Genomic DNA, 16426 nt, shown 5'->3' on the forward strand with positions numbered 1-16426 from the left:
CCATAATACACACACACACACGTTTCCGATGCAATTGCCCACATATGGATGTGGTCAAAAGTAGTGCACTAAATGGGGAATAGGGTGGCATAATTTGGATGTGATTTTTTCCCCCCATGTTTTTAACTTTAGATAAAGCTTTAAGATTAAAATATTTGAGCGAGAGTCAACCCTTTTCCTTCCATAAGGTATAGAATTGAAACAAATCTTTGGTAACACACATATAAACCCTTAAGTGCATTTATAATGCCTTATGACACTTTATAATACATTATAACACTTATCAAAACTCAAGTAGTCCAAGTTGTGTTGTAATCGTACTCTGGTATTAAAGAGTTTCTCTGGTAATTTTACCCAGTAGTTCTGAAAGTAGCGCTCACAAGCATGTACTACATCACATGTGCAGATATGGGCACCATGTCATTGCTCTCGCACCCTGCTGTGTGTGCATCTTGCTAGCTGTCACTAAAATGGCGAGGGGCTGAAGCTCATTGGTTAACTTGAATTGCTAGGGGCTGGTCCCCGTGGGGGAAAATGTAGGGAAAATGGCACAGCACAGCTTTTAGAAAAAAAGTCGCTATTAAACTAGGGAGGTAAAGCAGTAATTCTGTTCATAGATTATGCATGTATGGACTACACATTGACACATACAGCCCAAAGCAGGTTTAAAGAATACTTCGTAGTAGCCAAAGTTCTGGAGCATGTCTTTAAAGTATTGAAGGACAGAAACAAAACACACCATATTCATAGATTTTATATAAACATTTTATTTTGATCTTGTACATTTCTCTTCTAATAATCTCTATGCACAATAATTCACTATTGAATAGAAGCTCTGTCGTCATAGTGGTTAAATTAACAATGTGTAGTTTGAAATGAGCCAAGCTTTATTATTTGCAGTTCAGTGTTTTTTAATTACATTGCAAAGGTCATGAATTTAAATGAACATGCTTTAATTGTGATAGCTTACTAGCCTCCATGCAAGTCTTTCTAATTTTATCAAAGTATTTTTAACTTTTATTTATTTTTTAAATCATCACTGTATGTCTAATAAATCACTGTGTGTTTATTTCTTGAAAATAAACACACAATAATTTATTTCACTGAGCCTCCTTTTGCCATTGAAATGCCCACACGACCAGGCTGAGCATGTTCATATATTTACTTAGCCCTGACTGCCAGATAGGATCGTCTAGACTCTAGTCTAGAGCGTACGCCGCTTACACCTTCAAAGTAGGAGGATACATATGCAAATAAAAGAAGACTGGTCATTGGTCAGAATAATCAGATCAGATTGTGATGTCATGCTGAAAACTCCTTCCCACCTGAACAGGCTGAAAATCCAGGTGTTTTTCTCTCTCCAAAAAGCTCTTACACTAAAAGCGCATTATCATAATTTTCACAATTTCACAGTTATTTTGACCTCATAGTATGGAAATATCATGAAAGAAAACAGGGAAATATCATTTTTGACTACAGTGCACCTTTAGCATTGACATCAGACCATTGTATCTCTAAAACAGGCACAAAATACTTAGTTTTGCATCACAACCATAAGAGAATCTATGGCCTTAATTCCGTATCAATGTGGTCACTTCATCTGTTTCACAAATCAATTTATAACAATGCATGGAGTTGTTCTGATCTGCAAGAAAATGGAAACCGCCACAAGTAGCCAAGAAATGTAACTTGGAAAATTACCCATCATGCATTGTTGCGATAATGACAAATAGCATAAATCCGACAATAAGTATACTATATCAACCATAGTACCAGGTATATAATTATAAAAGTGCAAACAATGTCAATATTCATATGTTAAAGGAGCAGCGCAGTTAAAACGTTTCTGATGATATTTCCACGAGGTCGAAATAACGCAGAATTGTGAAAATGATGATAATGCCCTTTTTGTGTAAGAGCTGTTTGAAATAAAAAGCCTGTAATTTCAGCCTGTTCGGGTGGGATGTCATTTTGGCCTGCTGCATAATGTCACCTAGTGATCTGATTATAATAAACCAATGCAAATATTTACATATTCCCTCCTAGTTTTGGTGCTGGCCCCACCCAAAAGCAAGAGTTTGTGCAGTATGGCTGTATTCCATCTGAACAATCATGTCAACTGTCAGAGAAGTTCAGTTGAACCTCCTGCACAGCACACTTTGCGTCCAACTACATTGCAAATCAGGCTAGGATTTCGCAGCAGCTCCATCAAGCATCACATGGATCTTGAAATCGGCAACAGCAGCAAACATTCATTGAGATGATTTGGGATGAGTTGGAGTGCAGAGTGAAGGAAAAGCAGCCAACAAGTGCTCAGCATATGTGGGAACTCCTTCAAGACAGTTGGAAAAGAATTCCTGGTGAAGCTGGTTGATTCCATAGTTTTGATGTCTTCACTATTATTTTACAATGTAGAAAATATAGAAAAACCCTGGAATGAGTAGGAGTCCAAACTTTTGACTGGTACTGTATATGATCATATTATGTGAAAACTTTAGGATTATAAAACGGAACTTTGTCACCTTGCCAACAGGTTGAAAACCTGTAGCTACACAATTCCCTTCCATTCATGATCCCTGTTCGTATGTGCTAAAGGGTCATCGTTGAGGAAGGCCTACAGGATGAGGAGGACCATGAGATCATGTACTTTTTGGAGGAAGATGCTTTTGATGAGGAGCTACTTGGTGAAGACTAGGATGACACACACACACACACAATGGGCAAGACAAAATATTGAAGTGCCTTTGAACGGGGAACGGTAGTAGGTGTGAGGCGCACCGGTTTGAGTGTCAAGAACTGCACCGCTGCTGGGTTTTCACGCTCAACAGTTTTACCTTGTGTATCAAGAATGGTCCAGCACCCAAATGTTAGCCAACTTGACACAACTGTGGGAAGCATTGGGAGTCAACATGGGCCACTATCCCTGTGGAACGCTTTCGACACCTTGTAGAGTCCATGCCCCAACGAATTGAGGCTGTTCTGAGGGCAAAAGGGGGTGCAACTCAATATTAGGAAGTTGTGCCAGCAAGCATTTGGTCTCCCTTGATAAAAATATTTAAAAAAATGTTTTTGCCAATTAGTGTTGAGTTGAGCTCAACTGTGGGTAGTCCTGCGCATCAACCCAAGGGAGGCCAGTTTGGATTTGGCTTCACACCAATCAAATCACATCAAAAGCAAAACATAATTGTCAGAAAAAAGTGTGTTTCTGGTCTGCTTGTGTTGTTGTCCTGCAGTAGGCTAGTTAGCTAAATTGGCCCTTTCCTAAGCCAGTGATGGAGATGGGGATTTGGACTTGTGGTTCTGACTTAATTCTCCGTACTGGCCATTGATTATACCGGCGATTCTGATCTAACCATAAATTAATATACTGTGCTACTTGCCTGAGACGATTTAAGTTTAATATGTAGGCTAGATGTACCCTAGTAGGCTCATGTTATCTAGCTAGCTAACTTAGCTGGTTCATTTTTGCACATGCAATGAAGTTAGGCTACCTTGCTAAAATGCTTGCTAGCCTATGACAACAAAACTAACATTGTGTACTACTGTATGACAGAGTCATAGACCGTTTTTCTAACATGAAATAGGAGGATGGAATTGGCGTTCATTTAGTCTACAACTAGGGTTAGTCAACATGTTTTTTAACTTGTGCGTGCACACACACACATGGTAACTCTCTGTGGTTCTAAATCAGTAATTGTTTAGTAAACTGTGAGAAACATTAACTTGCTGGACCATGCTGTAGGTCATGTAAGTGTTTTTTCCATGTACTATTTGCTTTGTGGACTTCACCAGACAGATGTTTGTCTCCGGTTTTGTGATTAAACAAACGTATGTGTGGTTGAATTTATCTGCCACTGTGACTTGTCTTTTTGTTGTGTCGGCCTTATTGTATATCATGTGGCATATAAACAAGTAGGTTACAGAGCAAACAACGCAATTATCACAACATAGGAAACAAAATGATTACAACCTAACACCCACACAATCTGACTGAGCATTTCAGTGGCCCAAGGAGTCTCAGAGAAATAAACAAATATATATATATATATATATATATATATACACACACACAACAACAACAACAAAAAGTTATTTATTACACAAAGTGATGTTAAATGAAATACACTGCATGGGGCTTTAACAATGATGCTTAATTATAGCCATTGCTGACCAGTCGCTCAAATGATTCTTAATTGGTATACTGTTAATTTCAGTCTATAATCACTATTCTCCATCTCGTCATTGTAATAAGTAGAGAAAATGGACTCAATATCCCTGCAGCCGCTTCACCACAGCGAAGCCTTTGTCAAACCAGGTCTTCAGACCCCCCTGTGGTTGCTGGTTTTCATGCAAACGTATCTCCTTATCCACACAATACTTAAATTGAGCTGCTTATTGAATATTGAATTGTATCTGGCATTAACCCAACTTTTGTCAGGATTTTGTCCTTCGGAAAAGATTTCGTAGATATGTTGGAAGGAAAACAAGCACACATGGGGTCGTCTCAAAACACCAAGAATACATCAGACTTCAGAAAGGCTGGTTTAGCCCAAACAGTGGTCTCCCATTGCACCGTTTTAAGTTATGAGGAGTGCTGATTTTGAACAATAAACAGAAGAACTATAGCTCCCAAACCATTTTCTATCAGGCAACATGCCACTCGTACGATGAATATCTATAAAAAAACATACCATAGTAGACTATTGACAAATTCAGCATAAAGAAAGTAAATGATAGCCTAGTCCCAGACCTGTTTGTGCTCTTGTCTACTCCATTGGAGTCATTGTCAAGCCAATGAGTGACAGGGAATTCGGAATGATAGCAAAAAACAGACTGGCACTCAATCTCAGTCAATGATGCTGTATGGTCTACATTCCTCATGTCTTAAATCCCATAGGTTATACATACACACTTGATATTTCATAATGAATCTCTCGATAAACTCATAGTACTATATGCTATCTGAAGTGACACCACAGTTCAAGATAAGACATTACGTGTTGCAAAAGAAAAACAATCCTATAATCATACAGAGGAAAACATATTGCACTTCGCCATGAATGAGATTACACATTTCTGATATGATTTCAGATTATATGCATCAATAGGGGCATTTCTACATATTAGGTCAAAATGAGCAAAAGGTCTCAGACAAAATTAAAATGTTATTTTCTACAATGGATATGGATGAACATTATTGACTTATGCTGCTCTTGGGTGAGTTTCCCAAAAGTTTCTTAGCTAAGGCAGCAATCTCGACAACCCAGTCGCGATTGAAAAACAATTGGAAAAATCTATGTTTGAGAGCCAATCATCTGTGCTAAATGTGTTATTTATCTGTTTCACAAGTGGCTTAGGTCTGAGTCATAAAGTACCACGTTAGCTACCACGTAAAATATATATATATATAATCCAAGAGGCTACTTCCCAAAAGGTCATTTTCCGCCACCAGCCAATTAAAATGGATGAAGCTAGTGTCCACCAATCACCTTAGCGATTCCCCCAACCCTGCTATCAGAAGCCTTAGTGATTCCCATTTACAATCGTACACCGGTACCGCCCGCCGTCTTTCCTCACTATACTAACCAATTTTGATCCACTAGTCTCGCAAGCTGGACTCAAGTCTCTCAGTGGCTCAGTTTACTTGAGACTGAAAGCCTGGCTGAGCGAGACTTAAACCTTAACATGAAACCACCTTGAACATACAAAACCACCCACAGCAACGTTCTGCAGTATCCTGTTACAGAAGGCACAACAGGATGCCATCACTGAGAACCTTTTGATAACCAACATCACTTTAGCCTCTCTATTCTTCAACTTGAGCCCACGCAATTAACCATCTCAACATCACCCATATTGCTGAAGCCTCTTTTCAAATGCCCCCATAATCATTATTAGAGTGTCTTGTTTGGGAGGACTGTAGACCCCATCTCTGACACTAACCTCTGTAGGACTGAACTATGCCCACCACTTCGCCGAATGGTCCTTTGCTTAGATGGGTCCTTCCAAAATAATCTGTTATAATCAACAACCGCAAATCGAGGACCTTTTCTCCTTGATTAATGCAGCGTTTTACACAGCATGTCTACGTCATACCTAGCACTAGAAATAGGAGAGACACCCGCACCAAGCCAGGATGTAACGATAGTAAAGTACGGTAACAATCTGGGTTATTAAACAGCCCAGTGGCGAGCCCCAAACAGCACACTGACAGATATTTGGTTCTCTCAGAAACCAAATGTTGAGTGACATCATTATTAAGACGTTAGAGGGAGGGAGGGGACGGGTGGGGGCCGTGGCAAATGGATTCTTTGGTAAAGATGAAAGGGTTTTGGTATTCTAGATGGCCAACAGAGTTATGACAGATCTTGTCCTGCCAGGAAAGTTGGAAAACAATATTGGTGAACCCTCTCAATTATATTTTCCCATATACTCTAAATAACAATCAATACTAAATCAAGACAAATCATCAAGACACATATCCACAGGAAGCTGCAAGCTATGAAACCCATGTGAACAATACCAATTATACTGCACATAAACATCTGGCCTATAGCAATAAGCATAACATTGTATATACTGTATCTATATTTATTTGATGCATTGTGATATCAAACCAACACGTCATGTCAAATTGCAGGTTCATCAAATTACTGGAAAGTGAAATGACAGAGATTTGAAATGTGATAATCAATAATGAAAAATCTCTAACTGTTCATGTAAAATGTCTTACAAGAAAATAGATGCAACTATCCAAAGTCCATTGCGTTAGAATATTTGTATTGTGCTCAGCATCGGTGAGAGGATTGAGAAGAAAAAGACGACTTAACAGCCTTCACATGAATCCTGTCAAGACGGTGTAATAAAAATAACTAAATGTTTTTGTACCATATTGTGAAAGTGCTATGAAAATGATAAGCGGAGGTGAAGGGAGTGTTCAGTACAGCTGCCGGAACACTTCAATTAATACCAAAAAATGTGAATGCACTTGGCTGCCATATCATCCTAAACTATCAATATATCAACTAAATGACATGGTGCCTTTAGTAACCAACTGCTTGCTTTTCTATTAGCGTTAGCTGGTCCACAATACCATTCCTCAGTACATGTCCTGAAGGGCATGACTCCAGTAGGTTTTGAACAGTGGTGAACTTTAATTCCTATGGAAGGAACCAAAAGTCAAGACCATAACATAACAGGGGGGGGGGGTTACTAGCACGTTACTAGCCTGGTCTCATACCCAACATTTCTGAAACACTGCCATAAAGGACCTGCAATAAAGAACCCTGCTCAATCCACCCAGATGTCTATTCCAGAATAGAATCTCCACATTTCCAAGACTCTCAATGTTCTACCTGAAATTCACCTTGTCCTTTCAGACAGATTGACATATATGAATTGGTTTTCAATAAATTGGGACATTTCAAAATGTAGACATTTCCAATTAGCATGTCTACAGGGCTTTTCAGTAACAAGGCATTAGCTTTCTGCAGCACTGTGGCTTATCTGCCTGCAAAAGCCAATAAAATAAGCAATTTTTCAGGGTGGCTGCTAAAATTACTTTTCTCTAATATGCACAGAAATGCATGGATACGCATGGATGCGCGTCACAATGGTAAAATGTAAACAACTGGAGACACATTTTGTGAGACAGTTATAATTAACACGGCAGCACTACTGTTGCTAGCAAAATAGTTTTGAAACGATTGCTAACTAACTGTAAACAATTTTAGCTGGCTAGGTAAGCCTCTTGGCTAACTGTGAGGTAAAACAATTCACTTATTTACTGTTAATTAGCCACCACAAATCTCTTTGCTAGCAAGCGCGATGGTATCTTCGAAACGACAAGGTGCCTCCAGTAATGTTCACTTTTCGATATTCTATAACATCTCCACTTTCCAAGTGTATAAGCCAACACACCACAGCTAATTGATTAGACTATAAATACGAATGTGTGTGTGCGCACACGTTCACGTGTGTGTAGCCTGTGTGCGTGTGACTGGAAACTACAGTCATACAGCCATCTCATCTGGTAATAGACACATTAGTCTGAGGAGGGGCAGGAACAATGTGCAGTGTTAAGAAATAGGGAACACAGTATTAGGGCTTAGTGGTACAGCTAGTCTCTGCTGTAGCAGACATATCTGGTATAGGGCTAAGGAGCAGACTTAGGGGGTAGGGTTGAGGGTATAGGGTTTTAGTGGTTCTATCCTGCCACTGTTTTTGCTTTAATAGACACGCAGATCTGAAGGGATTAGGAAATGGGTTAGGGTTGAGTGTACACTGTGTTAGTGGTTAGGGTAAGGGCTATGTGGTTGTCTTTGCTCCAGTAGACACACAGGTCTGGGTATGGTTAGTGGTCAGGGTTAGGGTTGAGGATACAAGGCGTTAGTGGCTGGTCTTTGATCTAGTAGACACACAGGTCGGGGAACTTCATCTCGTAGACAGGGACAGACTGGTGTTGAGCATGGCCCGCAGCGATAGACACCACTCCAGAGGGGCTGGGAGGGGGCCTGGGGAAAGAGAGAAAAACAGAGGGAGTAGAAAAGGGAGAGAGGGAAGGGAGAGAGAAATGGGAGAAAAGAGGATGGAATAGCAAAGGGAGAAAGAAAGGTACAGAAATAGGAGGGAAGAGAAAAGAGAAAGAGCGAATGGAGAGAGACAAAATAGAGGAATAAGAAAAAAAGGGAGCAGAAAGGAGGGAAGGTTATAGTTCTTACAAACACAATTCAACACCACAGTTTCTATAGTCTGAGAAGAACAGAGCAGATGGACAGAAAGTAGTTAGGTAAACCTTCAGGGCAGCCTCAGAAATGATTGGACAATACAATTATACATTAAATAATTGAATACAAGGTCTCCCTTGTAAAATATTATTCTGACCTTAAAGGGACTTCTTTTGACCTCAATGGTCACTTACCGGATAGTGAGCTCGAAGATTTGCGCCAGTCTGTCATGTAACATATTGGCCTGTTGATAAAGAGCGACCAGAGTGAAGATGGAGTTCAATATACTTAACATATATTCATCAAAAAGGAGTCTCTATACAATTCAATCAGATGTGATATCGTCTTAAAGTAATGATGGACTGTCATTTCTCTTTGCTTATTTGAACTGTTCTTGCCATAATATGGACTTGTTCTTTTACCAAATAGGGCTATCTTCTGTATACCACCCCTACCTTGTCACAACACAACTGAATGGCTCAAATGCATTAAGGAAAAAAACCTCCACAAATTAACTTTTAACAAGGCACACCTGTTAATAGAAATGCATTCCAGGTGACTACCTCATGAAGCTAGTTGAGAGAATGCCAAGAGTGTGCAAAGCTGTCATCAAGGCAAAGGGTGGCTACTTTGAAGAATCTAAAATCTAAAATATATTTTGATTTGTTTAACACTTTTGTGGTTACTACATGATTCCGTGTGTTATTTCATAGTTTTGATGTCTTCACTATTATTGTACAATGTAGAAAATAGTAAAAATAAAGAAAAACCCTGGAATGAGTAGGTGTGTCCAAACTTTGACTGGTACTGTATATCTCAATAGGTCATGGTTTTTTAGTCTCCAAATATCCACTATTTCTAATGTGTTCATCACTAGCACATTAGAGGCTGCTGCCTATAGGCATAGACTAGGAATCACTGGCCACTTTAAGGAATGGAACACTAGTCACTTTAATAATGTTTACATATCTTGCATTACTCATTTCATATGTATATAATGTTTCTATACTATTATACAGTATCTCATTCACTTAATAATGTTTACATATCTGGCATTACTCATCTCATATGTATATACTGTACTCTATACTATTCTACTGTATCTTAGTCCGTTCCGCTCTGACATCGTTCGTCCATATGTATATAGTCTTAATTCATTCCTACTTAGATTTGTGTGTATTGGGTATATGTTGTGCAATTTGTTAGATAGTACTGCACTGTCGAAGCTAGAAGCACAAGCATTTTGCTACACCCGCAATAACATCTGCTAATCATGTGTATGTGACAAATAAAATTTGATTTGATTGCAGACCTCCACAAGTCTGGTTCATCCTTGGGAGCAATTTCCAAATGCCTGAAGGTAACACGTTAATCTGTACTAACACTAGTACGCAGGTATAAATACCATGGGACCAAGCAGCCGTCATACCGTTCAGGAAGGAGACGCGTTCTGTCTCCTAGAGATGAACGTACTTTTGTGTGAAAAGTGCAAATTAATCCCAGAACAACAGCAAAGGACCTTGTGAAGATGCTGGAGGAAACAGGTACAAAAGTATTTATATCCACAGTAAAACGAGTCCTATATCGACATAACCTGAAAGGCCGCTCAGCAAGGAAGAAGCCACTGCTCCAAAACCGCCATAAAAAAAAGCCAGACTACAGTTTGCAACTGCACATGGGGATAAAGATCGTACTTTTTGGAGAAATGTCCTCTGGTCTGATGAAACTAAAATAGAACTGTTTGGCCATAATGACCATCATTATGTTTGGAGGAAAAAAGGGGAGGCTTACAAGCCAAAGAACACCATCCCAACCGTGAAGCACGGGGGTGGCAGCATCATGTTGTGGGGGTGCTTTCCTGCAGGAGGGACTGGTGCACTTCACAAAATAGATGGCATCATGAGGATGGACAATTATGTGGATATATTGAAGCAACATCTCAAGACATCAGTCAGGAAGTTAAAGCTTGGTCGCAAATGGGTCTTCCAAATGGACAATGTCCCCAAGCATACTTCCAAAGTTATGGCAAATGGCTTAAGGACAACAAAGTCAAGGTATTGGAATGGCCATCACAACTCCCTGACCTCGATCCTATAGAAAATGTGTGGGCAGAACTGAAAAAGCATGTGCGAGCAAGGAGGCCTACAAACCTGACACCGTTACACCAGCTCTGTCAGGAGGAATGCGACAAAATTCACCCAACTTATTGTGGAAGGCTACCCGAAACGTTTGACCCAAGTTAAACAATTTAAAGGCAATGCTACCAAATACTAATTGAGTGTATGTAAACTTCTGGCCCACTGGGAATGTGATGAAAGAAATAAAAGCTGAAAGAAATCTCTCTACTACATTTCACATTCTTAAAATAAAGTGGTGATCCTAACATACCTAAGACAGGGAATTTTTACTAGGATTAAATGTCAGGAAATGTAAAAAACAGAGTTTAAATGTGTTTGGCTAAGGTGTATGTAAACTTCCAACTTCAACTGTAAGTGAATTTGTCCCAATACTTTAGCTCCCCTAAAATGGGGGGACTATGTACCAAAATTGCTGTAATTTCGAAACAGTTCACCAGATATGGATGAAAATACTCTCAAATTAAAGCTGACAGTCTACACTTTAACCTTTTGATTATAGAGCCAAAAGAAGAAAAAACATTCTTCACTGTCCCAATAATAAAAGCTAGACAGGCAGGGAGAATTTAAAATCCAAAAATCTATTAATTTAGCGGTATTGAGCAGTAATGTTATTTTAGTTGAGCAAAATGACACAGCATTAACCATGGCAAATGCATTGAATCGCAGGAAATATGTATTAAAACTGCAAATTCTTCTTTCAGCTCCATGGTAGAATCGCAGGAAATTAGCTTTAAAAAACCCTGTGTTTGCACGTTTTATTATAATTTTTCATTTAACCTTTATTTTAACAGGGAAAAGTGCCCTGTATATACAGTGCATTCGTAAAGTATTCAGATCCCTTGACCTTTTCCACATTTTGTTATGTTACAGCCTTATTCTGAAATGGATTCAATTGTTATTTTTCCTCATCAATCTACAGACAATACCCCAAATTGACAAAGCAAAACACGTTTTTAGACATTTTGCAAATGAATAAAAAATAAAAAACTGAAATATTACATTTACATAGGTATTCAGACCATTTAATACTTTATCGAAGCACCTTTGGCAGCGATTACAGCCTTGAGTCTTCTTGGGTATGTCACTACAAGCTTGGAGTTTCTCCCATTCTGCCGCTGAAAAACGTCCCCACAGAATGATGCTGTCACCACCATGCTTCACTGTAGGGATGGTGCCAGGTTTCCTCCAGATGTGACGCTTGGCATTCAGGCAAAATAGTTAAATCTTGGTTTCATCAGACTGGAGAATATTGTTGCTCATGGTCAGAGTCCTTTAGAGACCTTTTGGCAAACTCCAAGCGGGCTGTCATGTGCCTTCCATCTGGCCATTCTACCATAAATGCCTGATTGGTGGAGTGCTGCAGAGATGGTTGTCCTTCTGGAAGGTTCTCCTATCTTCACAAAGGAACTCTGGAGCTCTGTCAGAGTGACCATCGGGTTCTTGGTCACCTCCCTGACCCAAGGCCCTTCTCCCCAAATTGCTCAGTTTGGCCGGGCGGCCAGGTCTAGGAAGAGTCTTGGTGGTTCTAAACTTCTGCCGGGGACCTTCAATGCTGCAGAAATATTTTGGTACCCTTCCCCAGATCTGTGCCTCGACACAATCCTGTCTCGGAACTCTACAGACAATTCCTTCAACCTCATTGTTAAGTTTTTTTCTCTGACATGCACTGTAAACTGTGGGACTTTAAAAAGACAGGCGTGTGCCTTTCCAAATCATGTCCAATCAATTGAATGTACCACAGGTGCTCTCCAATCAAGTGATAGAAATATCTCAAGGATGATCAATGGAAACACCTGAGCACAATTTTTCAAATCTCATAGCAAAGGGTCTGAATACTTATCTAAATAAGGTATTTCTGTTTTTTATTTTTAATGAAAATGTCTAAAAACCTGTTTTTACTTTGTCATGATAGGGTATTGTGTGTAGACTGATGAGGAACATTTTTTTTAAATACATTTTAGAATAAGGCTGTAACGTAACAAAATGTGGAAAAAGTCAAGGGGACTGTATAACATAAATACACATTATACCCAAACATATACACGTTAAAATACAAAATACAGTCATGGGAAGCACAAATACAACATCACAAATCACCAAGACAATTAGTTACATTCCTCCACAAATAAGTCCCCAATCAAAATGTTTAATTGCCCGAACGGCACCAGAACATCAAGATTAAATGTTTTTTGTTTTTTTTCAGCAATAGGGTGCATTAAAACTAAAAGCAGATATACCTAGCTAGGTGGAAACCTTACGAACCTCAAGAATGAACGGGTTAGGCAACTCAGGTGTCTATACTTCAACAACAAAGTCAGATAAGATGGAAGTTTATGAAGTAAGGCCTTGTAAACAAAAAGGGAGTAATGTAAAGATCTATGGGTGTGTGTGTGGGTGTATGTGAAATAGAGCGTATGCAGTGTGTGTGTGGCAGAATTGTGGTCAACGTAGTCTTTGGTTTACCTTGGACTCGCAGTGGGCGGCAATCTCCTCAAACGGAGCCTTCTGGAACTTCTCCATGACCTGGCGCCTCTTCTCCTTCTCCTGCTCCTCCAACCCTGTGGTGTCTGGAGAGAAGAGGGCCGCTTACAAATTACATTTTGTCTCCTATTTCAGGTGGTTTTAACCTGGTATTTACAAAAAAATTATCTGGTAACGTCTTTGTAGTTTGATGCATTAAAGGTCCAATGCAGCCGTTTTTACTTCAATATCAAATATTTTCAGGTTAATAATTAAATAATTAAAAGTACCTTACTGTGATTGTTTTCAATAAAAAAAAAAAAAATCTGGTGATGTCACCAGGCAGGCCAAAATGACAAAACAGGCTGAAATTTCAGGCGGTCTTTTCAAAATGAAGTTTTTGACTGCACTGGGCCGTTAAGCTCAGTTGCTCAAAATGGAACATAGTGGTTATTGTGTCAATGAAATCAAATAACATTTTATTGTTCACATACACATGGTTAGCAGATGTTATTGCGAGTGTAGCAAAATGCTTGTTCTTCTAGTTCCGACATTGCAGCAATATCTAACATGTAATCTAACAATTACACAACAACTAACTAATACACACAAATCTTAGTGAAGGAATGGAATAAGAATATATACATATAAATATATGAATGTGCAATGACAGAGCGGCATAGGCAAGATGCAATAGATGGTATAAAATACAGTATATACATATGAGATGAGTAATGCAAGATATGTAAACATGAATCCGAAATCAACAGTTTTGTGTAATACAATCATCACTTTATCAAGAAAGGGGGTTGATTGTTAACTATGCTTGCTAAAATGCTGTGTGGTATGATAGACTTTACAAAGACTAATACGGTTGAAGGTGTTCTGCTCATAGCTACAGGGTTTCCAATGCCTTACCAATGGCCTTTTTCAGAGTCTCGAAGGTGATCTCCTCAGCCAGCGGAGACTGCAAAGAAAGAAAGTGGAGTACTTTACTCAACAGAACCCTGGGCATTGCGAAATCTTCCTTGTACTTACACTATATCAGGTACATATGGTTTTATAATCATTAGAATACTAACAATATATGGCTTTATCCCATATACTACAGACACCAACTTTTCCTGATACCAAGTGAAACCGGATACCCCTATTATCCCCACAACGATCTCAGAAATCACAATCAAAAGACATGACATGTACATTTGTGTGCAATAGAAAGGGAAGGTAGGAGCACTGCTTGGGTGTTCAATGTTGTTGGAGTGTTGAATGTTTAATTTGTTTATATTCAGACATGCAAAAACATAATAGAGCCGCACTCAGAGCCTCCTTTTCCTTTTTTTTTTTTTTTTTTATTATTTTCACTGTATCAGGACAGCATACATATGTCCAGACATACCTTGTCTGGTAGGCTATCGGAAGGGAAATCCACTTGAAGAGAAATGGTGTCAACCAAACTCTTTCTTCTGGTGAGGCGGTCTTCATCTGCATCATAAAACAAGTACTTCAGTGGAGGTTGTCATACTACAGTTTGAAGTATACAGTATAGTGTTAGTGGAGAATAGTACTGTAACACACATGTGCAGGTGCTATCTAGTTTCCTTTCTTTTTGTAACCGTGTCATACATTTACATTACATTTACATTTAAGTCATTTAGCAGACGCTCTTATCCAGAGCGACATACATACGATACAAAATACATTTCAATGCCATTAAACATCTCTGAAGTGCAGAGCCTGTAGTGCAGCAGAAAAACTCCCAGCTTGACACATATGCACTCCTCTCACCCCACCGGAGACAGGGGTTTAAATCCCCACTCCAACCCTAATCTGTTTCCCCCCCACCTGCATGTCTCAATAAAAATACAAAAGGAAGAAAATAAAGAAAAAACAAATATGTCAGATGAATGGGTTTCTAAATCAAGATTGAATGCAGTACATTTGTTATATCTTTGTTATATACCATTAAGTATAGTATTGGTGAGACGGTGTGTCACAAACTCTTCAATTAACCTGAATCATATACTTGTTGTGGTGCCCGTCTGAGGTAGTAAGTAAGTAAGTAAGCAAGCAAGCAAGCATTGTCCGAGCCAGACCGTTTGTCTATGTGTAACTCTATGTTGTTGTTTGTGTCACACTGCTTTGCTTTATCTTGGCCAGTTCGCAGTTGTAAATGAGAACTTGTTCTCAACTGGCCTACCTGGTTAAATAAAGGTTAAATAAAATACATTTTAAAAAGTCTGTAGTAGGCTACTTTATAAAAGTGTTCATTATTGTAGGTAAAAACCTGTGTAAACCAATGTGACCCATACAGCTTGAAACACACTTTAAACAGGTATGACTAATGAGCGTGGAAAGGTGCTAATGACAGCTCGGTGTGTGTGTCCAGTGTGTTAATGTCCAGTGTGTGTGTGTGTTGTGGATATTGGCATTACCATATTCACACTGAATACTCTTGACTAAAGCAATTTGGTACTGAAACACTAACATGGCGACTACCATGGATCTACGTGATGGTGTCGAATAGTCAGTGGCGACTCGTCATTCAGGGCAGGCTTTCTTGAGTAAGACAGCTCAAAAATGCAGGTGTTTCAGCCTAGCTCAGTGCTTTCTGTGGTGGTGGGGCAGCCAGCGGAAAATACAGAGCGTAGGGGTTGGTAATCTTCTCTAGTTGCGCCGTGATTGGCTGAGTGTTCTGTTACTCATGGGGACACAACCTCACCGCAAAATCTACACGGAGAGCTAGAAAGTTCAAGCCCCTTGGGTGCTGCCATAGATTTACATTAGAAGTGCCCATCCAAGAAGGCTCAAGATCATTGCCCACTGATAAAAGGACCTCAAATCACGTTATATCTACCATAGCTTTGATTGGACTGATCATGTCAACATCCTACTTTCAAAATCGTATCAAGCAAGCTAGACAAGCAGTCATCATCATGAATCCCCTCGACAATCTACTGGCAAATCCTTTACAATCCTTGTCATATGAAGAGAAATTATAGATAAAACATTCAGGTGCTTATCGTCCATAAACAGTACACAACAAGATGGAAATCGCAAATTCAACAATGAGTGGTTTGAAAGATATCAGTGGCTAACTGC

The 16426-nt window shown here is 39.3% G+C and overlaps 1 protein-coding gene across 2 annotated transcripts in view; it reads right to left on the bottom strand.

Annotated features, from left to right (window-relative positions):
* Nucleotides 1-4077: 4077 nt before the first annotated feature.
* Nucleotides 4078-16426, bottom strand: part of efr3a (EFR3 homolog A (S. cerevisiae)) — a 253752-nt gene continuing 241403 nt past the window's right edge. For both annotated transcript variants that reach the window (XM_082960689.1, XM_014139103.3), the window contains 5 exons: nucleotides 14724-14809; nucleotides 14243-14291; nucleotides 13328-13431; nucleotides 8921-8970; nucleotides 4078-8513 (listed from right to left, as the gene is read on the bottom strand). In XM_082960689.1, the coding sequence (XP_082816815.1) occupies nucleotides 8408-8513; nucleotides 8921-8970; nucleotides 13328-13431; nucleotides 14243-14291; nucleotides 14724-14809 (395 nt within the window). In that variant the 3' untranslated portion in view covers nucleotides 4078-8407. The remainder of the gene's footprint in view (nucleotides 8514-8920; nucleotides 8971-13327; nucleotides 13432-14242; nucleotides 14292-14723; nucleotides 14810-16426) is intronic.

The sequence above is a fragment of the Salmo salar genome, chromosome 14 (assembly GCF_965601325.2).
Source record: "Salmo salar chromosome 14, fSalSal1, whole genome shotgun sequence".
In the NCBI taxonomy this organism is placed as follows: Eukaryota; Metazoa; Chordata; class Actinopteri; order Salmoniformes; family Salmonidae; genus Salmo; species Salmo salar.